At 30.6% G+C, this 27980-nt stretch overlaps 1 protein-coding gene across 3 annotated transcripts; it reads left to right on the forward strand.

The window, feature by feature from the left end:
- The first annotated feature begins 179 nt into the window (after positions 1 to 179).
- On the forward strand, positions 180 to 27955 carry LOC143083192 (tektin-3-like). 3 transcript variants are annotated; one of them, XM_076259435.1, is made up of 12 exons: positions 180 to 269; positions 12582 to 12756; positions 17575 to 17625; positions 18069 to 18251; positions 18729 to 18907; positions 20022 to 20107; positions 22204 to 22341; positions 22922 to 22992; positions 23881 to 24024; positions 24508 to 24730; positions 25213 to 25367; positions 27240 to 27955. In XM_076259435.1, exons 2-12 carry the CDS (start codon positions 12749 to 12751, stop codon positions 27469 to 27471), a joined length of 1470 nt encoding a protein of 489 aa, XP_076115550.1. In that variant the 5' UTR covers positions 180 to 269; positions 12582 to 12748; the 3' UTR covers positions 27472 to 27955. The 3 variants fall into 3 exon arrangements, with proteins under 3 accessions (XP_076115550.1, XP_076115549.1, XP_076115551.1); XM_076259434.1 differs by lacking the exon at positions 20022 to 20107 and adding an exon at positions 20789 to 20874; XM_076259436.1 differs by lacking the exons at positions 17575 to 17625; positions 20022 to 20107 and adding an exon at positions 20789 to 20874.
- The last annotated feature ends 25 nt before the right edge of the window (positions 27956 to 27980 follow it).

Here is a 27980-nt window from a genome sequence, read left to right on the forward strand (position 1 = left end):
AATCCGAACTGGGCGAATATCAGGCAGTTTTTTAAGCAGCGTATATCGATAGACTCAGTCTCTATACATTATCTGAATTGAGAAAATTACATTTTATATATAAATGAATTAAAGTTACAAAATACATATTTTATTTTTTAAATACCCGCTTAGTTGTTCCTAACACTGTTAGTGTGTAATTCTCGTCATGCGCGATTGTCTAACGCTACCGTTAACAACGAGACGCCATGTCGTTAGCAACCTATTGATCGTTGAAAGACTCAATCCAGGTAGGTCTTGTTTTACCTATTCAGTTTAAATTTCTACCAAAAATGTAACTTTTCCTTCAATTCTGAATAATTTATTGACAATTCAAAGTAATGCAAAGTAATTATTTTGTATTTTGTATATATAAAGAAAAAATATGTTACTTTTTATTCATTGTACTTTCGATAGTTTAAAGGACGGAGAGCGAAAAGAGATTAGTAAAAGAAATACTTTGTCTTTATTACAGAAATTAACGGTTTATTTTTGTAAAGCGAAAAAACTTATAAGTTGTATTATACATAAATAAATCCTCTTATTTTTATTTCGCGGCCTGTAACATAAATATATATATATGACATAATAAGCATATGTAAAACAAAGCGATGACAAGTTAATTATATAAATTCGGTGAACTATATTGAATTATTAATTTTTAATACAGGAATTTGATAATTTAATTTTCAACAACAGCACACAAAAATCATATTCATCATCAGTAATTGTAGTCTGGTCGAATTTTCAGAGTGCAAACACATATGAGGAGGGTTGAGCAAAAAAAAAAATAAAATAAAAAAAGACACCCAACCCCTGGATATTATCTATATATGTATTACTATACTGAAAAGTGAAACAAACTTGCGTATATTATCGTTAAAAGTGGCAGAACACAATTTAAAAAAAAAGGGGGGGGGGGTATAGTAAAATAAACTATACAAAAGGCAACGAGGAATAGTATAAGTATAGCAACACAGTTTTGCTGGGCCTGCCACGGACAACCTCATATATATCGAATGTAATAAAAGTCTACAAAACCTAGGTTGAAAGATTTGGCGAAAAAATTATATTAAAAGAACTTAGTGAAAAAAGGATAAAACAAAGACAATAGGATCTGTTTCCTGTCATATATTTTCGTACCACCATAAATAAGTCCTTAAAACTGGTCCCCGTCAGTGTCTGCTACTATCAGTGTCTATTCACAAAAATAACTGTAAAAGTATCAGATATAATTACAGATTTATATCAATTAAAACAGTGATTCAGTGTTCTCTGAATTGTCAAGTCACTATAGTTATGTTTGATTTATACATGACTACAGACATATTCACAGCAGTTTTAAAATCAATACACTATAGCGTTTAACATCAATTTGCCCCTGACATGCATGAAATAATTGTCACTGGACGTTATGCATAGCAACAATCAATGTAATTGTTAAACCTCTTATATCATCCTGATTGTTTCTTACGTCATTTGTATATACTCGAAAAGAAAAAAAAAAATACTAACATGCATATATTTGCAGATAGAATTTTATTATACATTTCCCAACTAGCTATCATGAGCTCTCAATGCTTTCTCTTGTATTCTCTATGCATGTCGAGAAATTCTTAATTTTCAACCGTACTACTAATGGACTTTATATAATGTCAGGGGTGGATCCAGCTGTTATTAAAAGTGGGGGTTCCCAATTTAGGATAAAAAAGGGGGCTTCAAACGATATGTCCCCATTTGAATGCATTGATCGAGTAAAAAGGGGGGATTCCAACACCGGACCCCCCATTGCTCCACTACTGAAAGTGCAATTTTGTTTCGGTGGTCACAGAAAGACTTAATATGCAAAATTTGTTGTTGAAAAACCCATAGTGGCAGCTAGATTGAACCCATATGATCTTTTTGAAAATATAGAGTTGGCGTAATATTTTCTATGAAGACATGGCTGGGTTGGGTGAACTTGGCAGGCAACATTAAAAAAAGAGAGTTGGACAATCTTACACCTGACAACAGTTGTTTTCACCAGTGGGGCATATTTGAAAAATACCATACAGTCGTATCAATATATAGATAAACTTTATGACGTAATATTGATTTATAGATTAGCTAAACATGCATAGCTAAAAGTGATTCAATATTTATATACTTACTGCAAACGCAATACTTCGTTAATAAATGATATACAATTGGTTTTTAAATTTTTACTTTTTAAAGCTTTGTGATACATAATGTACTGTCATTCAAAATTAAAAGGGCTATATTTTTCTTCACTCAGGAGGAACTTCGCATGGGTCTTTATGAACTGTCTGAGTTATATAGTTGTTTAAAATGTGCTTCTTGTTCTAAACACTGGGGGCCCCTATGCGTCGATGATAGTTTCAAATTTCAGGATTGGCACCCACCAAGGGGTATTTGTACCTATAACAAGTAAGCTTTCCCCAGATAATATAAATATAATGGCCCATTAAGCGGTTTTGTAACAGACATGTTTTTCGCCGACATTTTAAAGGTGAAAATAAGAGTACAGTAATCTTGACGTTTTATCTTTCAAGCATTGAAATTTAAATAATTGTATCATAAAAAGACAAAATTTAAACTGTCTATAAGTCCCATAAAAGCGACAAAATGACAAGTTTGTAATTAAATCAAACACGTTTAGAAATTGTTATTAAATTTAAAAGTTAAATAATTGGAAGACATTGTGTATTTAAAATGGTGCTTTTGTTGTCATTTTAAAACTTTAAAATGATTTAAAGTTTTTGAAATATTTTAAGAGCACGATGCATATATTATGCAACGGTTCTTTTATTGTCATGTAACTAAGTATATAATGAAGACACATTTATGACATTAAAAGTAAATACTGTATAAAAACTAATAAATCCATCAGTAAACAGAAATTTGAAATTCTAAGTATTATTTCAGTACACACAAAAAACGTGATGTTCTTTGTTATTTATCCTTCTAAATTAAAAAGAGAGAAAATGTATAATTAGAGAACAAACAATTAAAATTGTTCATGTAGTCACTATAATATTTATATACATAAATACTCTACAAATCAGCACAACAATGTTAAATCTGCAAATTTGCGAAATTTGCAAAAAGCAAATTTTTGTTCTTCCCTCGCCGCTCATGCTATTTTGGAAATCGAGACAACACCGCCTGCACTGTATCCATCGATATAGACCACTCGGTCACCTAAACTGAACTAAAGATTCAGCTTTCGGTGGCCTAGTGTTACCGGTACCTTTCTTCGTCAGTAGATAAATCTAGATGAATGGCATGGTGATTGAATATTAGACTATAAAGAAGTTATACACACTTTGAAAATAGTCAAATATGCCTGATTTACTTTTTGCAAAGTCAGTCCGATATTATGTGAAAATCAAACAAAGACTTAATGACTTCACTTCAAATCATTAAAATAATATACAAAAGTTCTAAGGATATAAGCTGTATATATATTCGATATATATGCTGACAAATCAATATTTAAAACTGTCGATCACGGCCAAGTTCAGGTAACAAGTTCTTAAATTAACACCGCCAAGCATTATAATATATACAATATTATAATTCAAATATTCCACCTCTTAGTAATATTAAATATTAATGCTTAACACCTATGTTAGATCAATTCTTCTTTAACCGTTATTGTGTATTGCCAATAGTGTATTCATGGCCTATTATATGCAATACACAACGGACCTTTTGAATTTAAACAATAGGCGAGTTAGTCGAGAATTAGATATAACTTAGGTCTTATTCAAACAACTTCTGTTTAAATTTAAAAATTGGAGGATATCTGTGTCGCATAGGAAAAACCATTAAAGATAAAATAGTTGGATTAAAGAGAAGTTCGAATGTAAACACTGCACTTCTATTTCCATATATACCTACCGTTTCTGTATTGCCGATAACATATATATTATTTGTAATAAAAGATATTGAAATAAAAGAAACACTTAACAGATCGATATTCCAAATAAAATCTACCAGCAGTAAAAAGGCGTGGATAAAAAGATTAAGTTTTGAAAATAAGATTTGAGAGAACAAAAATAATGATCGGGGTCTACTGTGACTTTCCAAAGATTATATTGAGGGAGTTGTTCCAAAATATTGAATTTTCATTTAAAAGGGATTTTTTTTTTTCACACTTCAAAAAATGTATTTAGTAGTTAGAATGAAATTGAATGATTCACAATTTCTTCTCAATTCTCAATTTGTAACGGGTTCGGTCTATGATATAATACAGCAGTCAAATAAAAGCGCCGTGAATATGTTTTGACGTTTCAATTCGGTGCCTTCGTCGGTTTTGAAGTAATATAGTAAACGAGATATTATAAAATATAGCATTTATTTTCTTTAAATTATTCTAATGTACCAGTCCGTAATAAATTGCTATTTATTTGAACTTTGGTGGATATAGTTGTCTTTGTAATCATACTACCATATAATTATCTCACTATTTTACATAAACATCGTTGAAAAGAGATTTTTTTCCCAAAAAATACTTAAAACTACTCTCTTTTTTATACTAACATTATGAAAAAAGGGGGATTGTAAAAGTAATTTCGTTAAAAATATAAAAAATGTGAAGACATGATCATTTTTATCAAGACTTTGTGAACATTTGTTATCTTTAATAAGACCGCATTTATCTCAGTTAAAATAAAAATCAATTTCAGAATTTTATTATGTAGTCAAACGATTATTACTGTCACTGCGACTCGTTGTAGTCGCATTTAGCATAACTTATGATACCACAACATCGTAATATTTAACAATAATGTCTTGGATAATATTCTTGTTGCAAACATTTTTTCATGAATGAATATGAAACAATATGATCCAAACCTAAGCAATATTTGTTATTTCCGAATAAAGTAAAAAGTTTTTCCAGAGAAAATATATTCCTGAGTTGTTGTCTATTCCAAATGGTTATCTTAATAAACTCCCGATATCTATGTTAGTTATCTCATACTACTTCCATAATAAAAACAACAGTAATCAACTCTTAAAATACACAGAAGATACAACCAAAAATGACAACTGCGTAATTCAAATTTTGGTAAGCCTCGATTTAAAAGTAGTGCGAGAACGAGGCATATACCATACCACAAAATCAGCTTAGACATCTTCTGTTTGGATCAATGGTTTAGATTAAAAACTTATCGAATTATGTCCAATATAATATATTAATCTGTTTTAAATTGCATACTTGATAATTAATCGTCTGTGTTTGATTAAAATCACTTCCCTACAAAATTTGCATATAATCTTCCGTCGCGAAGGCGAAATGACTCTAAACAATGTAACATTGTAAACTATTGCACAACTAATCCGGTAAAGCAGTGCATTTAAACAAACAAATGCACATACTATGATAAGATTAGAAACTGTAACCAACACATTAGATTTATAGTTTTGATAAAAGACGTGTATTCGAATTGCAGTTTCACTTTGATCGTCGAAAGGAAAGGTTTGTACATAACAATATAAGATATACCACATTAGATTTGTATACTATAGTATATGTTTCCAGTAACACGTGGCTTGATATATCATACCTTACTACTGGTTATCTGGTACTATTGTGACATCTTAAGCAGTGAAGCCAATGATATTGGATATTTGAAACATCGACACCGAAAGGAATTTAAATCTATATGAACTTCTCCACGAACAAAGTTCCGTTTTTAACTACTTTCGAAAATGTGTGCTACTAGTTATCATGTCACAAATACAGCTGTTTTTTTTTGGATTTATGTGCTCAACACCGTCGAGTACAAATTCTATTTCCATCTTATCCCTTACTTTCTGCTAAATGGTGATGTTAATGCGATGATTTAAGAATGGCACTAGACGTCCACTTAATACTATATGGCAAAATTAAAATATACACGGAGGAAATGTCGTGTTGTAATTTGAAATTGCTGTTATCTCTGCTTAATTCACATTGTTCTACTGTTTCAACTTATGTTTTGAACGTTGTCCTTACTCAAATGAGGATCAATTGTAAAAAAAAAAAAACGAAATTCAGGAAGAACAAACCCATGGAAAATTTAATGGAAAAATCAACGAAATGAAAAAACAATAACTGAATGATTTTAACACGGATTATAAAATATCGATTCCATATTAAAGGTGCTTCAGAAGTACATCTAAAAGCAGTTCGCGCTCCTTAAGTGACCCGTCGTGACATAAAGCCATATGTTATTCGTTTTGTTTTTGTCGAGGTGTGAACAAACACACATTGTATCATGGCGTGCAAGAAAAAAACCCCAACAAAACAGGTTAGCCGGGGTAGGGCAATTCATTCATAAAATCGACTAGAATCTCGGGTATTAGTCTTCTAATGTCAAAGTTATCCGATATTAATGAACTAAATAATTGTATACACGAATTATTATTTCAAATATCAATTATTAACCATGTTTACACGGATAAATGGACTTTTTGTTGATTATCAAGACTATCTAAATTCTCCATTAATACTCTGGGGGAACGTTGAAAACTATAACAAACGTGTAATTGAATATCTGGCGACCTAGCGATACATGTTAATTATTTAAACAAATTCATATGATCTCAAGAGATTTTTTGGTATAATTTGTTAGCAGAAATTCCATTATTACTGGTTGGACCTGTCGACTGGAAAAATGATAAATGTTTAGGTATATAATCATCTAGAAACGCATTCTCAGTAGGTACATACTTACTGGACCAGAATATGTATCCATTTAAGCGAACAAAAACATATTGTGAACAGTGAAATGTCACACAAGAAAAAGAATTTTAGAAACCAAAATACAAGGGTTAGTTCCCTTACAATTCACCAGGATAACTATAATTAACTCAAACAACCATGAGTTCCTACTTTTTCGACACGATGACGATTCATATAATTATCGTTATTTTGTGCATTTTTCCTTTGATCTTTTTTTGTGATAATTTTTCATATGCTACTCGCTTGAGATGGAAAATTATCGCTAGAAACTAAGGACGAACGTGGCGTTGCTAATGAAATTGACATAAAATTAACAACGTCGTCATAGGTAAAATAGCGATAAACAGATTATCATTGGTCATCTCAACTCGATTGCTTTTCTCAATCTCGTTGAGATGATCAACAATAATCTATATATAATGAAACATCCAAACTTAAAATATGGTCCACAATTCAGTTCAGGAGGGAGTCGATCGATCGTGCTTCATTGAATTTTTAGTATCACTTTTATTGCTTTACATAAACCTAAAGAGAAATTTCATAGACACATTTTTCGAACTCTTTAATTCCATGTGATTTTTCATAGGATTAATCGATACTTTTAAGCTCCCTTTTATAATAAATCCCGATACATTCATACACTTTGACCTCTCCGAAGTTTAGCCTCTCAGTCGCGTTCCTAATTAGGCTTAAAACTTTTTTTTTTTGAAATAATGCATCATGTCAATTGCTTGTTGTAATAGTTCTTATACAAAGCATTAATAAATAAACCATTTAAAAAATAGGCTCGTCTATCAGAATAATTGAAGGCAATAAGTCACCAACCGTCAAATCCTGTGTTCCAGAACTTAAATTCCGAAACTGGAATTGAATTAAAAACGATGAAAAGGTAATTATTGTAAATTATTTATGGGACGACAAGAATGTTTCTTGTCACTTTCAAAGTGCTTATGTAGCAAAACATCCCACTTTCCGGTTAATTCAAATAACTTGGTGCATCAAAGAACATAAGAACCAAAAAAGTCGATAATGAATAAAATCAATATTTCACCGAAATGTTAAACCCTTTCATTAATGAGAAACTCAGTAAATATATCAGGTTAATAAATAAGATCATGGTGAAAGATTTTTTTCAGTAATTTTTATTTAAATAAATTGCCTTTAGTGCATTGTTTTACCTAATAGAAAGCGAAATAAGATTATTACACGAGAAACCAACCAACTTCATTCATATTTCATATTAAATTGGTCCTGTAAAAATTAAACCATATAAAATATTTTCTTTAATATTTTACTTATATTCGGACACTGACCTTTCATCTTATGATGTTAATAATCATATCAAGAAAATCAGGTATTTCACAAATATTCTAACTAAGGACATACACCTCGTTTAATATGTAGGTTTATAACAACTGTAAACGTTAGCCACAAACAATTATATACAAAGTTAAAAAATTGGCATCATTCAGTGTGAATAACATGACCTTAATTCTTCACGGTTGAATCTTTATCATAGAAGTTTAATCTGATTTGTAATATTTCTTAAGGACATACAAACTATATTCTTAAAACTTCGAATGCAACACGAGAAATAAGGCAGCACTTGTATTAGTCTGGGGACGCTTTGATTTTTAATTTGATCTGTAAAGGAATATTGTCATTTGAAAAACAATTTTGACTTATTTCTGAATTTTTACTCCTAAAATATCAATTGAAACTAACATATATGGGTTTGATGTCTTATCTTAGTTGTCTTTCTCTATCCTCTTAATAATAGAGCTTTGCATCTCAATAAGAAATTTTTTGGCCACAGTAAAATTGGTGTGTTTGACATTGGTCTGTTTTCTTTCTAATTTCGTTTCGCAAAGTTCATGTTCCTAAAAGACAACATTTATGAAAAAAATCTTTAAAAATTAAACTACATTTGAATGGCCTAAGGAGCATAGATTAGATAGCATTATATACATGTTTTTGTATTGTTATTAACTACAGACTGATAATGAGATATTTAATTGATTTCAGAACCATTTATACCGTCACAGTGTTGTTACAAACATACATTATAGTTGGTTCACAGTTATCATTCAGGCTTCTTTGGCTACTAACAATGACGTTGGATACTTACCAATATTTTTTGGTGGGAGATTTACTTTACAATGTTCAAACGAATTTTTTTAAAACTATCTTCAAGTTTTTGAGTTAGAACTAAATGATATGTTTCAAAAATAAGTTTTGTCTGTTTTCTAAGTTTGACAAAAATCGGATTTTTACCAGCACTTTACTTTAATTTTTCGGGTATTTACATTACCCTTTACAGCGCCAGTTCTATTTGTTATCTTATATTTAATAATTAATACAAAAAAATGTGTATGTAGTGTAACTTCTTTTCTGTACTGAACCAACTGTTTAGACGTCGTCTGTGTTCACTTCGACAACTTTTCGGTTTAACCAGCTTTATGTAATCGGGGTGGGAGACATTGGCAAAGGGAGATAAATTAAAATCACATTAAGCTTTTTAAACATTCATGTAAAGTAGAGTTAGTGTCACTTACAAGCTTAGAATCTATAATACTAAAATTACGAGGTCCAATTTGTCAGCCGTCATCACGTAAAAACGACGAATCACAGAATTCAACTTTATATATAACTAATATAGTACAAAGGTGTAGATTAAAAATTACACCACTCCAGGCCCTTTTGTTTTCCACGTAATTAATATTGCCAATAATTAAGAAGTTCCGGGTCGAGTCCGCTACCGATACCAATAGAATATTCACCTGTTACCTATTACCTTATCTGTACGTTCCGCATCTGACAGGCGCACCACCAAATGTTGTATTCAGGACTAATATGCTATATACACGGGTCATAACCACAGGGTTGACACTGCTAAATTGTCAAATTGTTACCTATTGTAGTATTTTAATCAGTAAGACTTTCTAAGATAACAATACGAATACTAAAAATCTGGACTAAAAATAAGGCGTATACATACATAGGTACAGTTTTCAATTTGTTAGTGGGTATGACGTAAAACAGCAAAGCAAAGAATTCAACTTTATTTATAACTTATATAGGACAATGCTGTTGATTAAAAAATACTCCATTCCAGGACCTTTTGTTTTCCAAATAATTAATATTACCAATAACTGATAAGTTCCAGTTCAACGGGTTCAAACAGAAAGACTTGAAAGCAGAGAAAAACTGTGTATCTTATAATCGACATGACTTTATCAGATGACAATACTAATACTAAAATAAGGCTTGCGCATAGTTATATACTTTAATTCAGTCACGGACCCGTGATATCACGGGTGTGTTCTAGTGTTTTATAAAATGGATGCAGACACATACCAATATTCAGTAAGAGTTACGTCCCTTAACTTAGTAGGTTAACCTAAGGCGAAATACGGCATATGTCATCAACCGTATATAACTTGAGAAAACTTGCATTTGTTAAAAACGTAACATACACTTTATATTGTATTAATCTTTTGCTTCTGTTATGTTTTAGATTACATCTACTAGTATTTTAATTTGAAATACTCGTTCTTTTGTAATTGTAACGGTAATGAAACATATATTCATTTAAGTATATTTTCAAAGTAGCAAATATTTGCCTTGATATTTAAACTGAATTGATTTAATCATTGTGTAAAAAGTTCATAATTGAAATTTAGCTATTTTTATGACTTGAAGAATGAATTGAAATTTAATCTGAAGTTTATTTAAACAGTCTATATTGTAAATGTGGTATTAGTATGTGACCCAAAACTGCTAAGGGTCTCAAATGTCTTTTGAAAGAGGCTATTCTGTGCATGATTACATTTGCCACAATCGGAACAGATTTAATATATTTGTATTGTACTTTTAATTTTTTTTTATTCAGTTTTTGGCTTAAGTGGAAATAGAATTTAAAAGTTTTTTCCCCTGATTGGCTGTCTGAATTGTCCCAAGTCTATATTTTTTTTATTTATGTTTCTATTTGCAAAACATTTTTCAAAGGGATTAGCCATTTGTTAGTAAAACTTGCACTGTCTTCTTTTTATATACGAAAACTTAAGTTTGATTAAATTGTTTCTCATCTGCTTTGTATATTCAGGCAAATAAAGTATGTTTATATATCTATTTTTTAGCATGCAAATGTTTTAAAGTATAAAAAACATAAAGTCAGATTTTATAGGATAGGCGAATCGCCATCTAAACAACATTTTCTGTCTATATATAAGTTAAACGGAAATCAGAACTGTGAATGTTGAACTTCTGCATGTTGCATGAAGTCTGCAAAGGTTTTAATGTAAATCATCTCTATTACCACTACTTATGTATTGCATACAACGTAAAATGTATGTTGTTATGTAGCTGTACGCGTCATACATATCAACTTTGCTTAAATGATATAATTCACCAATAATCATTTATCCTATAAACAATTTACCAATTAACCTTCAATCGATATAAAATTAACACGAACGTGAAAAAATAATTATTACATATGTCTTTAATTTGCTTTCAATAATTAATAAGAACAAATACAAATAATTGATATGGACGAATATAAATCATTGTCATATCAACTCTTCTTGCATACTTTTACTGGAATTTATTTCCTCTGGTTACCGTAAAGTAATGCATCTCAATAATAAGGTAAGAAAGAATAATACCGTAAAATTTGGCGAGCAATGCGATGTTTTACTGATACAATAATACATGTTTAACTCTTCGATATGATTGAAACTTGAATTTTAAATTTTCTAAGAATATGATACAACAAAATGTAAACGAATCGTGTTAATTGAATTCTCTCTACCGCTAACTTAGGATTGTCAGTTTTCGCATTTATGAGATAATGTATGAAGTAGTTTAATTTTTGCTAGTCGAGTTCAATGCTTCCATAAGCACAACTTAAAAGTTTGTTAAGATGACAATTAAAACACTTATCATATATTGAATAGTAGAATAAATATTGGCTAGAATTAGGTGATTTAGAGTAAAATATACCAGCAAATACAATGACAACATATTGACACAAATGAAAGACTTTAAAGCATGTACAGAGATATACGAAGAAATGATTCTATGTAAAAATACAACTGTAAATCCTAATGTACATACGTTTTGGAGGGTTCTAAATATCAGTTATTCTTAATAAAAGCTTGTTATGAAGAACCAACAAAACGACGTAATCTTTAGTATATTAATCGATTTAAGCGAACCAAGTAAAATAAATGTTTTGGTTTCAATATGTTTTATTTGATCAGTTGAGGTAATGTTAAGGATTTTAACGAGTTAAATGGATTTTACCAAAATGAAATTGGCCATCAAAATCAATGTAAAACCCCTTTAGTTTGAAAGTATCAAATGTTATTTGAACGAATTTTCAATTGTTTAACATAGTTTCAAATTATGTATACAATATACTTTCAAGTTGAAAAGATACAACCATATACTATTCATTTTGTTTTTGTCACCCATAGATATAAATTAAAAAGAACAATACATTACAACACCTAATACGCCTCCCATACAAAAGAACTTCAAATCTATAGACGGCTTATAAGATTAAAACTTTCAACTTTCACCTGGGCTATTTGATATAAGTAATTCCAATAAAAATTTTTCACGTCACACATTAAAACTTTTCATTTAAGGGGTCAGACTGTTAATTCGTCGTAACTAACGACAGATTCTTACTCTAATCGATACCCAGATATATGATTTCTAAATAGAGTGGAGGTTTTCTCTCATTTATTATTAACAAGTGTAGTTCGTGGAAGCAAACATTTGTTATACTGTATTATTTAATTTTCATTCATTAATTTTACAGAAATCTGCAGTTTCTGTTGTGGGAAAGCACGTGACGGGTTGCTAGGGACATCTCCTTGTCAACGAAACTTTGCCATAATCCGAACCATTGGCTACATTGTGCCGTAATTAAGATTCACTTAAACAATTGAAGGATTTTTTCCGTAATAGCAGTTCATTATTTTCAACATGAGCAGGTAAGTTGAAAAAATATTGCATAACACATACTTATTATGTTTAGCCGTGTTGATGCTAGCACTAATGTATAATCTAGTTAAACACGTGCTTATCAAAAGCAAAAAAAAAAATGAAAGTTAAAAGGAGGTATTTGAATGGATATAATAATTATATTTCAGAATTTCTTATCGTTTCATTTGACAAAGCAATACACCTGTCAACTTGAAATGTCTATTTAAAAATAACACTTTCTTTTGATTCCTGATCATACTGAATAGAAAACTAAGCAGCCAAATAATTAATAGACATGAAAGCATTTTCAATATTCACCTTTTGAAAGAAGTCTTTGATAAAACTTGTATAGTCTTTTCAGAACTTTATTTTGTATTTACATTACATTCTACTCTCCTTTCAACATCTATTATATCAATACATGAGTAGGCATTTTATAAATTAAACGATCATTCCATTCAAAAGACTATGGGTTGCACTTAAATAATTCCTAATAGACAACTGCCTGTATGTTTAACAAGACTCACATTTGAATAAGGAGAACATTCACTAAACATTATAATATGTTATTTTTGTAATATCATTTATATTTTGCCTGTTATTTTGATCAAGTGTGAAGATTTTCCGTTTTACTACATATATGTAATATCATTTTCAAAGCGGGACAGTTAGATGGTTGCCTTGGATATTGTTATTCACGTGTTACCTTTTTATGAAGTCCATATCTGCATTGTATTATTCTATACATACGTTGCGAATAGGTCCAATTCCTTTAATTGAATTTCAATGGCTTATCGTTTTTGTTCTTTTTCTATTTTATTTTCCATTTCTGTTGATGTTATCATGAATGATGCTTCTTATCTTTACCTTTACTTATTATTTTTATAAGATCAGAGTGAATACCTCTTAGCAAATGTATGTGACGCAATGTTTTATAGTTTGAAAAAAATACTCCTTTACTTAAGATGATATTCCCTCTTCTTCCAACCTTTCTCTTTTAAAATTTCATATACCAAGTCAGGAATATGGCAGTTATTATCCAATAAAATTGAGAATGGAAATGGGGAATGTGTCAAAGAGACAACAACCCGACCATAGAAAAAACAACAGCAGAAGGTCACCAACAGGTCTTCAATGTAGCGAGAAATTCCCGCACCCGGAGGCGTTCTTCAGCTGGCCCCATAACAAATATATACTAGTTCAGTGATAATGAACGCCATACTAATTTCCAAATTGTACACAAGAAACTAAAATTAAAATAATACAAGACTAACAAAGGCCAGAGGCTCCTTACTTGGGACAGGCTCAAAAATGCGGCGGGGTTAAACATGTTTATGAAATCTCAACCCTCCCCTATACCTCTAGCCAATGTAGAAAAGTAAACGCACATTTTAAATTCAGTTCAAGAGAAGTCCGAGTCTGATGTCAGAAGATGTAACCAAAGAAAATAAACAAAATGCCCATTATACATAAATAACAACAGACTTCTAGCAGTTAACTGACATGCCAGCTCCAAACTTCAATTAAACCATGTCATATATGTTGGCGTTTGTTTTTGTAGCAGTTCAGTGTTTTCTGTTGTCCCGTTAGTTTCCTCTTTAGTTCACGTGTTTTCCTGGTTTTGGTTTGTGACCTGGATTTGTTTCCGTTAACTCGATTTTTGACTATTAAAAAGCGGTATACTACTGTTGCCTTTCTTTACTTCTGATGTTAGAGTTTAAATTCTTTTCTTTCCCATGTCAAGAACAATAAAAACTTAATCAGTAGAATCGGTTAAATACTGGATAAGAAATTAATGAGTAAGTTCATTGTTGTAATGATTATCTTAGTGGATTATCGACCAGTACTGCTGTAATCAGTGGATTATCGACCAGTACTGCTGTAATCAGTGGATTATCGACCAGTACTGCTGTAATCATGCAATAAAACAATCCCAAAAGCAGGAGCATCCTTTAAAGCAGCAACCACACAGACGCCTAACAATTACTTTCAAATTAGTTGCAAGTTTTAACTTCCTTTGGACTTTCTAAATGGACATACTGTTTCATCTTGTATGCCCACTTGTGCCATTGCCTTGTCAGTCATCGAATGATATATGCTATTGGACTCTTGCTCGATGACTGTCTCACACTGTATTAGTTGAGGACTTAGTTTTGTCTTTATAGATTAATTCAATGTATGTTCCTCTTTCTGTTTATTGAGAGCTCTGTTTAGAGAAACTAAAAAACTATTTCGGTCTTCTGGTTATTCATCTGATTATTCATGATAGTTTTGATATGTGTTCAAATGGACCCACTTCACTCATCAAGTTACTTATTTTTTTCCCTTTGGTATCTGTCTTTAGCTCATATTTCAGCTAAAACTTACAACGTTTATTAAGTGTTTCTTTAAAATACAGTTAATGTTGTTAATCTAGACAGGTTTTTGTCTAATCTTTTCACCTATATCTCTTGAAAATGTATTTACCATATTTGAATATCGGTTAAATACAGTTGCCATTGCTAATCACTTGATCAAAGCTATGGCATTAAAACTATTCTTATTAATATTTCAAAACAAACAGATAGTACTTTCATCTTTTTCTTTTCATTAACCAAAGATAAAAATCCGTCATTGTTATTGGGTCTTATCTATAGCAACTATATGAAACTTTGATGAATCTTGAAAACATACCTTTTTAACACGGAAACACCATTTATCGCAACAATAACTCTATTGATCAACTTTACCTTTAATTAACTTATTTGCTTTCAACCAAATTTACTTATTATTAATAGCATATATCTACATGTGTACGTTACTAATGCCAATTACTGCGTCGATAATAAGATAATTGCAAAATATTTAATATTTAACATACATTAAATTAATTCTAAGTTCTAATGGAATATAACTTTACTTATAACCAAAAGCATATATCTACATGTGTACGTTACTAATGCCGATTAATACGCTGATAAGATAATTGCAAAATATCAAATATGCTTGGCATACATCTTCTTCTCAAATAATATACTCTTTGAATTTTAGTAATATAATATACAAATAATTTCTACTTCTGTTGTAATATTTTACGTTTTGAGAATATCAACCTTATCGTTAACACATTACACATTTGATAATTGCAGTCTGACATTTATTGAAAATCATTATGTAATCAATCCTATTAAATTACTTCAATTAGTTTGATAAGATTGTAAGCATAGTAACGTTTGTCAAACTGGAAACTACTTTTAGACCATACAAGGCCAGTTGTAAATCAAATATCAGTTTAGTTTACACATCAATCCACATTTGAAGTACATACTCCTTTTGTTGCTTTATTGTGCGTTTGTGCTGTATTCCTATCGTGTTGTGTTTTAGCGATATATTTTTAAACATTGTCATAAAGCAAGAAGTTTGACATGATATTAAACCAGGTTCAACCCACCATTTTCTTAAAATGTCCTGTATCAAATCAGGAATAATGCAGTTGTTATCAAATACTTCGTTTCTATGTGTCTTGGCGTTTGGTTTTTGTATTGCACTTCGGTGTTCCTGATGTTCCTTTGTTTTCCTGTTATAGTTGATGTGCTTCCCTTGGTTTTGGTTTGTAACTTGGATTTGTTTTGCCCATATAGATTTATTATTTTTGAACACCGGTATACTACTGTTGTATTTATTTATCAACGCGCTTTAAACACATCATATTCCGTTTCTATCTATGATTAATGGACTTGATTATGCCACCACATCAATTCATTTTTAAATTCAGATGTATTCTCGTCTAAGGGAATCTATTTTTAATTTGTTATTGTCGAAAGCCTTTCATGAAACATCTCTTTGAAGCTTTCTTGAAGCTGTAAATTTACTCTTCAATATTATATTTTTAATATGTTTTTGATAGTACAAACAAAATAATTTGTATATTCTAACAAACCTGTAAATATTACTTCTTATATGTACCTGTTCTAATGTGTCTTAAATTTTGGTCTCATTTAAAATCAATTTATTTCATTATTTGATCATATTTGTCTGCAAGTCATTACTTCAGGAGTGAAAATCTTTAAATTCAATATTTCTATTTACTATTCTGTTATTTCAATACAACCCCATATTTATCAATCTGTCAGTGACTATTGAAAACATAAAGGGGTTGTTTAGAAACGTTGATCATTCTACTTTGTTTCCTAACTACTAGCCATGTGTAAATTACCCATGTTCTTAATGAAATACATAATGTAAACGAGTGCATATACATTAGAATGGGAAAGACTTTAAAATATTCATTTTATATCTTTTGGCTTTGATATTAAATTTAAACATTTTCATTTTACTTCTATGTTGACAAGCGTTATAATTGACAAAGTCATAGTTAAAACTTGGTGTTTGTATATTCGTTTTTCTCTTCTATTGATCTCTGCATTTTTTTTATATTTCTAAGATATTCACCATTGTAACAATGTTTTGTTTGTCAATTTTTACTATTCTACAAAAGTTTCTTGAAATGGGCTCGAGCGCATATATCTGAAGCGACATTAATTGTCACAAAACGCACTTTGGACTATGAAATTGCTACTTTTAATATTTGCATTGGTGAATGCTTTATTTCGGGACAGTTGGCTTGTTTGCAATTTGCAGCAAGAAACTTATTTGCCATATATTCTTTTACCATTCCTTCTGAACAACCACAGCGTTATCATTTTTCTTACTTTGAATATATGCTTTGAATCGCCTTCTTTTATAATAAATCGTCTTTTCTTTCTTTTTCAGTTTTTTCTTTACCATTTTCTTTAATATATTCTTCTTCTCTTCTGTTGATCTCTTCATTTTCTTATCTTTCTAAGATATACACCATTTTCGTCCAGAACTTCAACAAGAGAAAAATTGAAAGATAGGTAAATACTCTCCGAAAAATCGTTAAAAACGAACAAATCCCTTACATTTTGAGGAAGCACACATTGGTAAGTATGTATCCCAATCATCTAGTAGCTGTAGTAGTATCAGAGTACTATAACTCATCCTTGCTATTGTACGTTTATTTTGGTGATCTGTTTTTGTATCTTAGAAGTATACATATACACTCTACTATCTAATGAGTTTAATGCTCCATGTTGTCCTTATTTACCAAAATTTACAAAATTCCTTGGTGCATTCAACCTTACAAATTATTACATTACATATTTTACATTTACTGTTAGTCAAAAGTCTTCATTTATTCTTTTCTTTTACCTATCATTTTATGTACTTAATATCTTTAAGTTAACAACGATTTTAGTAAACATATTAACATACACTACGCAGTTATTGCAATTTCATGTCATTTTTATTTACTTTGCAGGTTAGCGTACTACGATAACCCGGCGATTCTTAGGACACGCAGTGTCACACCTATGTCCGGAGGTGGTGGTGAGATGTCAAAAATTCTTCCATATGTCACAGATAAAACTATTTCACGTCATCTAGGATTTACTGGTAGATCTATGGATCTTGGTCATGCAAGATCTTATTATAACCCAGCAAGGTATATATGAATTACATGTATAGACACATGCACACTGTTTTCAGTTTGGACGAATTGTGTTTATAGGCGAAAATTCAAGGCCAAAAGTTTTGAAGACAAATACCAAAAATAGTTTAGAGTTTCCAAACCAAAAGTGTTTTAACTGAACAATTGGAAGTTGCAACTTTGATTTTAGAAACCATGCGCATTATTTGATATCATTATATTTACAATAACATTATTAATAAAGCACGTCAACAAAGTTACATATTCTATAAACAGAAAATTTACAATAAAAATTTGGACACTTGTGAAAATATTGTCAAAAGCTTTCTACTAAGCACATAAAAATCCTTTATAAAACCAAATAACTTGCACAAATTGTTTAAAAAAGACCCTAACAAACCAAACGATATATGTTATCATACTTTATTTCGATTAACACTGTTTTTGATATATATTGACTGTGTCATGTACACAATATAATTTACATCACAGAAATGCAGTCTATTCACGGTATACAACCCAGGACTGGGGTCACTCAAACAGCATGAACTATTCACTCTCTGAAAAGGAAAGGTCATTTGCTGAGAGATTAAGGGCTGATGCTTGGAGAGCAGTGAAGGAAACTGATGCAAGAACACGCAACAGGCAAAATGATATCACAAAGAAACTCGGTAAGAAAAGCAGCAATATTAACATAATTTCCAGGTTCTATTAATATAAAATTAAGTAGAGATGGTATAATTGACAATGTCAACTATTCATCTGAGTTTAAATAAACTGGACATAAGCAATAATAGACCAACGAACGGCTTTCAACAAAAATAAAACCCATTCTGTATTGTCTACCATAAAATGTCACGAAATGAAAAACGCAAACAATTCAGAGGAGAAAAATTTACGGTCTAATTTGTAACAAAACAATTTACGAAAACAAATACATGTATGACAGACATAAACGAATACCACTGAACTATAGGCTCCTGACTTTGAACAGGCACATTAAGAATGTGGCGGGATAAAGCATGTTTGTTTAGTATTGATTTCTAATGAATAGAAGCAGAAACTATAGTCGTATCATTTTGTCGATGATTGATTTAAATATATAAAAAAAAAACATTCAATTTAGTTTTTGGAAAATAAATTCAGCATGTAAACAAGTAAAACAAATATACCGTAGAACAACTTAATAAATTCTGAGTAAAACTATCATTACTTCGTTACAAAAATATACTTAAACGATTTTTTTTTCATTTCCTTCATGTAGTTTTTACATATTTAATATCTCGCATATGTATTGAGAACACATCTTATTTCACACTTCTGCAGTATATTTTTTTAAACCAATTATTTGCGTGTTGTAAGTATCAATCTGTTTTATGCAGTGTCCATACTATATTTTCTCTTCCAAAATCAAACTATTCACCTCAAAGAGTGCTGATTACGTTTTGCAGATGTAAATGCAAGATAATTATATCACGAAATCTTATTCACTTTCATATTGGTATTTACTTTATCATCAAATTAACTTACAGAACAAATATCGCATCTATAGTCTTTATACCAGCATTACATTGAGCATGCAAAACAAAAACATGTACTTATACAATTACACAAATGAAAATATTTTCTAATGCAAACCATGCTTTGAAAAATAGGTGCCTAAACGTTTATTCAAACTTTCAGCCGTTCACATTTTATTTGACATCTTTTGAATTAGATATTACCTTTATAAAAGTATACACCAACTTTTATCATTATCTTATTTTTTTAATATGTCCGCTACAGGGGAACGAGTGGCTGATATTGCTTATTTGAAGGCCGAACTCAATACTGAAATTAATCTAATGGAGCAAGAAATGGTTAATTTGGAGGTATCATACAACGCATTTCTTCTATGCATGCCGTTTAACTACATTCATGGACTGTCATGTTAAATAATCTTGATATATAATTTTTATGTTAATTGTAAATAAACTATATTAGACATATGTCTCTGGTGGATAGTTGTCTCATTGACAATCACAAGGCATCTTCTTATTCAAATGTTCCTTTGGAAAAATCAACAAACGAAATTGTAATATTAAATTTTCAATCTGGCAAAACCACAACTGGTATAATTTCAGATAAAATGGATTCATTAAACAACACAAACATATAAAAGGATATAAAAAACCTAATGTTTTAATTTTAGTATATATAACTACAGAAATTTACTTCAGAATAAAGAGGTATTTACATCAAGTTTATTTTTATGAAAGTCCATTTATTAGCTATCTTCATAGTGGTTCGAATATAACTATTAGGAGGAAGACATAAGAATAGAAATTCCTAAATTATCAATGAACAAATTCAGATCTCCTAAATGAATCATTTATTATCGATGTCTTTAAATTAAGTAACATCAACCAATTTTTAGCTAATACCCTTACCTTCTTCTGTAGAAATGCCCTCCCCGTCTATTTCTTATGTCTTCTCCTAATATACAGACAGCCTATGGAATTTTCTTCTGTTCAACTCTATCCCTGTCTGTATGAAACTTTATATATTCCTAGGCGAGCGAGTTTACGACATTGCTTTCTGGAAAAGTGAACTTAACAACGAGGTTAATGCCATGGCAACTGAAATTGAGAATCTGAAGGTAAATTAAAACAAAAATCAACAACGGACAAATTTAATTACAACAAGCTTGCATACTTGTTTGGAAATGGAATTCGTCTGTGTTATATGTCTTAACATGGGTCAATCAATCGATGAAACGTGTTTCGTTTAGTGGTACTCTAATAGCCTCATTTTACCTATGAAAAATATACCAATCACATTTTAAAAAGAGATACTTTTGAATAAATGAGACAACTTTAACATCTGTTTCGCTTTTATTTCTTGTTTTATGGATTTTAGTAACCAATCGGCATAATTCTAATTATAACAACTAAAAACTTAATGTTTTCTAGTTTAGTCTCTAAATTGATTAACATTCCCAGAATGACATTATCAGTGTTATATAAAATGACTAGATCTAATGATCAAATATTGTGAGATGACCAAAAGTCCCAAAATTGGAATTTTATTTCATTTCATTTTCATAAGGAGTGGTTCAAATATAACATGTAACTAAGATATCATCGTTAATATGCCAATATCTGGTTGCATGGCTTATTGAGATAACAGAAAGGCATTGATTCTTGCTTGCTTTCGATATTTGAAACATTGTACTTTCGGATAACTGTATCTGTGAAAACTTTAGAAGTAGATCTGTAATATACAATAGTTAGGATGGAAAAACAAAAGTATCTGTCTTGCAAAAAGAAAAGGCCTCGCCAAAAGACTCAACATGTGAAATTGGAAACGATATTTGGATAGACGGTTTACTTTTGTTTTTCGATTTCAATAGAAAGTTAGTTAGTCTTGTATATTAAATTCTAACAAAAATGCAATTTGAGCAAAGAATTGTAGAAATATATTGAACTTCTTTTGCATGTTCCTTCTTAACATATATCTTAACATCGAGCCAAAAGAAGCTAGCTAATGTTTATGTCACACAGACATGGCGGTTATATTCCAAGGGAGATAACTTATTTTTTTTTTAAATTCAACTATTGACGAGTACATTTTTGTTATAATGAAAATGTAAATGAAAAGTGATAATTAAAATATTTCAAATAGTATACAGTTTTGGTTGATAAATCTCTATATTTCTATTTATATAATTTATGCTGAAGTTTTATGTAGATTTTTCTCCTAAATATCTTAATTAAAACTGGTGTTTTTTTTGTCTTTCAAAAAATAATACTGAAAATAACTAAAAATAATACGTGCGATCAAACTATCGACATGAAATTTATATTTAAAGTATTTCAAAATTTAAAAAAAATATATCAAATTGATATTTGAACAATCAAAACTACATACAAACATTAATTGAAATAATTAGATTTTGTTTACTAAGCTTATTTTTGATGTTATTTAGGAATACAGAAGGACTTTGGAGAAAGCATTGGGAGACACTGCCAATCCTTTACATATTGCTGAAGAATGTTTGATGCATCGTGAGAAGAGACAGGGAATTGATCTAGTCCACGATGATGTAGAAAAATCACTCATTAAGGTACTTATCGTACAACTTCATATATTTGAAGACATAAACTGTCTTAAGTAAATATTTATCTATATTTTAGTACCATGTTACAAACATTTTATATTTTGAAATAAAACTAAACTATGGCAACGTTTAACTTTATTCTTCAATATGAATAACGTATTTCTGATAAAGGACATTATGTGAAGGATATTAACCAAAAACAAACAACAACAAAAAACGAAACAGCATATTGTCAATTTGTTGATTTTTTAGACCTATTTACAAATTGTATCCGAACCTTGCAATTACAATGAAACATGCTTTGCAAACTGTATTACATTAACTAAAGGATCTGCTTACCCTTCCGGAGCACCTGAGATCACACCTTGAATTGGTTGTGTCATGTGTTCTATTGTTTGTCTGTTTTTTTTTTCATTTTTAGCCAGGCGTTGTCAATTTATTTTCGATTTATGAGTTTTACTGTCCCTCTGATACCTTTTTCCTCTTTTTTAAATGATAACAGTGTTTGAGCTTTCATATGTCAACCTATTGATCCGATGGTTTTGTTTATTAAAAGTGTTCAATGTATACAAATATGTAATTTCAGGAAGTTGATATAATCAAGAGATGTCAAGCTAGGATGAAGAAGGTTCTTGACAAAGCTCACGTTCAACTAAAGTAAGTTCATACAAATATCTTTAAAAAAACAGTTAGCGAATGTTGTCAAAACACTGAAGATAGTTTTATAAATCGAACATATTTTTGGCGTAAAGACTAGTTTTAAACAATTATTTCTGCAAAACGAAGTACATTTTGAGAAAGCAAGTAACAATAATTCTACAGGTTAATAAACTTTTTGAATCCAAAACTAATCGAAGTGACTGACGCTCAACTGTTATGGTGCACTGTGTTTCCTATCTGTTGATCATTGTTCACTTTGACTCGTGTCTCCTTGATAGTTAGATGCATGAAATTTGAACATCGGTACATTACTGTTGCCTCTAATTTTTACAGTGGGACAGGACTATTTTAAACTTAAAACTAGCTAATTTGTTGGTAATGGTTTTGCTATCTATATATATAAATTCAATGATATCACCCATTTACGGTCTACACGACTACCCTTAATGATTATCAAAGTAGCTGATCAAAACTTTGACAAAGATGCACCTTGGAACTATTCACCATTCGTAACATGTGAAGAAACCTCAAGTACGCATATCTGATGATTGGCTTCATACTCGTTATGTAGTTGTCTCGGTCATATTTCGTTCATTGTTTTGTTTTCGATTTGGCAATGGTGTCGAATGTCCTTCTACGATTAAGTTTTTGACTGGCCCATTAGGGAATAAATCCCTCAAAACGTAAGAATTTTGTTAAATTATGTCGTATCATATCCACAAACATACGTCTTCAATATTTGAATTGGATAGTTTTTGAATGAGGTGGTGCAAGGTCTACACACCTTGTCTCTGCCTGTATTTCTTGCTGTTCAACTATATGGATACATATGGTTTATCTCTGTGTGTAAATTTATCCGTATACATGGTTCATTTTCTACTTCAGGATGGATAGAGCTGCTCAGCATACATTGGAAATTGATGCTAAAGACAAACATCATGCACAAGGTCTTGACGACAGAATGCAACAATTGAGAAACAAATCTGCCGGTATTGGATATCACCCAGGTATCGAGAGCATTGACAACACGTAAGTTTCTATATTTAGTTCAGAACATGACGTAAATTTAGCACTGGAAATGACGTATCATATATCTTTATGTTAGAAAGTTGTAGAGTCTTGCAGGTATATACTTGAAGATCGTATGCTGATCTCTTAATATTTTGGGGTTGTGTAGCTAGCTGTCCTATTGTCTTTGTCCCCACATCTATTACCATTATATCTTATTTAAAAAAATGCATATAGTATCATCCTTGGTAAGTTAACATTCAGTGGCCTGTAACCGGATTGATGAAGCTGTCAAATTGCAATTCTAAGGAATTATAAAATTTATAGATGAACAACATAATCTGTTATAACTTTACCGAGACGGTGCACGGAAACATAACTAAAAAGAAAGATTAAATACCAATTTCTACGATAATGATTGGAAGATTTTTTTGACTTGATAAAAAATAGGTTCTATATTTAACAAAAATGCAATGCAATCATTTTCTATTGTTTTAATTTTAGAATCACTATCCCAGATTCATGGGCTAGGTTCACACAGGAAAACATTGCTCGTTCTCAAAGGGAAAGAGCTGCTTCTGAACGTCTTCGTGGTGAAATCGATAGTTGTCTGAGAGCATGCGCCAATGAAATGTGGAACCACTTCAACAGTGTCAACAACTCTTTCAACACCAGAATCCGTGAAACCACCGATACTAGGAACAAGCTACAGTCTCACTTGCAGAGAGTAAGTTTTGCCATAAAATTCTGTCATTATTTGTTAATAATATTGCATCAAAATTATAAGACAATACACAAAATTATTCCATATAGCAGACGAGATACGCCGCTGATATCCTATTTAATTTGTTATATACAAGTGTTTTAAATAGATGTAGGTCAGAATAAAACGGCATTTTCTAAGAACAAATCAATTACTTACATTATATTTCCTTGATTCTTGTCTTTGTTTTATCGTAGATAATCAAGAGAAAAAATACTAGTATTTGAAACCACCAATTAAAAACATCAACAATGACCATAAGCATAAACGTCATACATTTGTTCATGGAAGGGGACTTCAATCAGAAATTTGTAGCCTAGCATTAACTAATCAAATTGTCAAATTTCGTTATTTTTCTTATTAAATTTTCGTGATATTTACTTTCATATTTTAACATGTGTATAAATTTACTGAAGAAATTAAAGTATGCAACTTGAAACTTTTAGACTATGCAAGAAATCTTTGATATGGAGAACAACATTAACTTGTTGAGGAAGGCCATCCAAGACAAAGAAATGCCAATGAAGGTAGCACAGACACGATTGGATGAGAGAACAAGGAGAATCAATGTTGAACTGTGTAATGATCCAGTAATGAAATCGTAAGTACCACACTATCTTATTTTGACTTATTGTAACATCAGAAAAATCTGTATAAGTATATTAAATCAAGTATATAAAAAAGGAGATGTGGTATGTAGTGTTGTTCCGATGATCGGAATAAGTCGGAAATCAGTTGGTTGGGCCTGGCGATGTCGATAATCGATTGGGATTTTGTTCAATCGATTTTCGTTAAAGTTTCCGGACTTTTAGCTTGTCAACATCCGGTCCGTTTACGGTTTGCATTTTATATGCGCAGTCAAACAAATAATAACAAAAATACAAGTCGATGACAATAACAATGTCAAACATCCTTTAATTACCAATAACCAATTTCCTTCTTTATAAACGTGACAAAAGCATTGACTATACATATTTGCAGATTGAAGGAATGTTATTTAAGATTAATAACTTTGTATGAAATACTTTCCTTCAATACCGGTACTTGTTACGGTATTTACTTGTTACTTGAGAGCGTACAAATCATTCTGATTTTAGACAAAATAATTTCTTTGCTTCATTAGAACGTATTGCAAATTGCCTTTCATTAATGTTTTATCCATTTGTAGCATAAAAAACGTCATATTCCTTTCCAAATTGCTTGCCAAACATCGTTTATTTTTGTAAATTTTCCGAAATTTGTCCGCCATTAATAAATATAAGAATCACGAATCGGATACGGTTCAACTATGTAATAATTCCGCATTCTTGCAATTATCAGTTCAGACGCACAAATGACACAATTGACAGAAAATAATGATCACAAAAATGAAAAAAATGCATTCTACACGAATTAACAGACTTTGGCTTAATCCCCTTTGTTAACTGTATATATTATAATGCAAATGCATTGTTTTATTTTTTTCTGTTAATTTTAAATTTCTTAAAGTTAAAAACTTAATATATCTTTTCCTAATTAGAAGCATTCAAATGTTTATACAGTTATGTTATTGAAATTTTATTGTGAGTTACACCATTGAAATTTAGAAATGTTAGTGTCACTGTTGGTAATTAATGTTGTAATTATGAGATAAAATATCTTTAATATGAATCGTGATTCTTATTAATTCATTGTTTCAACTGCTAAATAAATAATTATCAAAGGTACCAGGATCATAATTTAGTACGCCAGAATATGAAAGGGAAATAAAAGATCATAAATATGAATATATAAACTCTGCAATGATATGGAATATACACATTAGACATGTACAATGAGACTAAATGCATGATTTCATTTAAAACAAAAGGGCAAGGTATTATGAAGCGATTATAACCGATAGTCGGTTGGTTGCTGTCATCCGATTGTAATAGATAATCGGTTGGTAATTTCAACCGATTATCCAACACTAGTGGTATGATTGCCAATGAGACAACTGTCCACAAGAGACCAAAATGACACAGACATTAACAACTATAGGTATGTTTGTTTTTATGTCATCCAATCTTATTTTACTCATAGAGTTACGTGATTATGCATAAACATGATCAAGTAAAACATATTTGGGAAGACCAAGATGTCTATCATGATTTCACCTCATGGGAATGTCACGTGACCATTATAGATTATCAGCAAGATGGCTGCTGAAAATACACAGTGTGGTCACATATTACACTAGTGCAGGTATTATGTACATATGCTTACATTCGTGCAAAATGGTGTACATATGTAACAGTAATAAATACATAATGTATAAAGTCTAGCACTGTAATTATTACATACATAGGTTGCAACTGAAACAGGTATAAGGTTTGCACTATTGTCTGTCGATATATTTGAATTAGCAGGTAAATCATCCACTGTTTTCAACCTAGTAAAAAAATATAGAACATTATAATAATTGTCAATCAATGTTATAATTTTTTTTTTACAGATTACAGAGAGAAGTGAACGAAATCCGTGACTCTGTCAGGATATTGAAGGAACGTCTAAAGGCATCAGAACTTAGCTTGGCTCGTTTGATGAAGACAAAGGCTACATTGGAGCATGATATCTCGGTCAAGGACAACAGTCTCAAAACCGATTCACAATATTGTATGGGCATGCGCAAAGGTTTCCCAATGGATCCCAAAGTTGGACCAGTGTTTCAGATGCCCATTTGCTAAGTAGTTTTAAATTAGGCACCAACAAATTGACTTTCACAAGAAACGCCACTACAAAGATCAAATTATTTATTTTTTCATAAAAGAACTGAAGCGTTCTTTTAATTTTCGTTTTGTTTCAAATTTCGATATTTCAATGACATTTCCAAGAAAGAATCATTCGTCATAAGGAAGCGGTTTCCAGATTGATCTTTGGTGTGTGTGATTATTACAGAAAATCATTAATTTGTGGAGAACAGTAAGGGTTTGTCCAATGCTGAAAGCTCAAGAAGATATGTATTGAAATTTTGTGAACACATTTTTGCATGTTTCATTTCTGCAAATTTAATTTGCATTTCTCATTCCGTCTTTCATCAGTTTTTTTTTCATTTATATGTTTGTCATGTTCAATTTGCTTTTGGAAATTATTTTTTTTTTTATCAAACATAGTGCTTGTATTTTTATTAGATAACTTTATTCGTTGAATAAATGTTTCACAAAACTGCCACTAGTTTGCAATGTCTAAACACCAA

The sequence above is a fragment of the Mytilus galloprovincialis genome, chromosome 7 (genome assembly GCF_965363235.1).
Source record: "Mytilus galloprovincialis chromosome 7, xbMytGall1.hap1.1, whole genome shotgun sequence".
Classification (NCBI taxonomy): domain Eukaryota; kingdom Metazoa; phylum Mollusca; class Bivalvia; order Mytilida; family Mytilidae; genus Mytilus; species Mytilus galloprovincialis.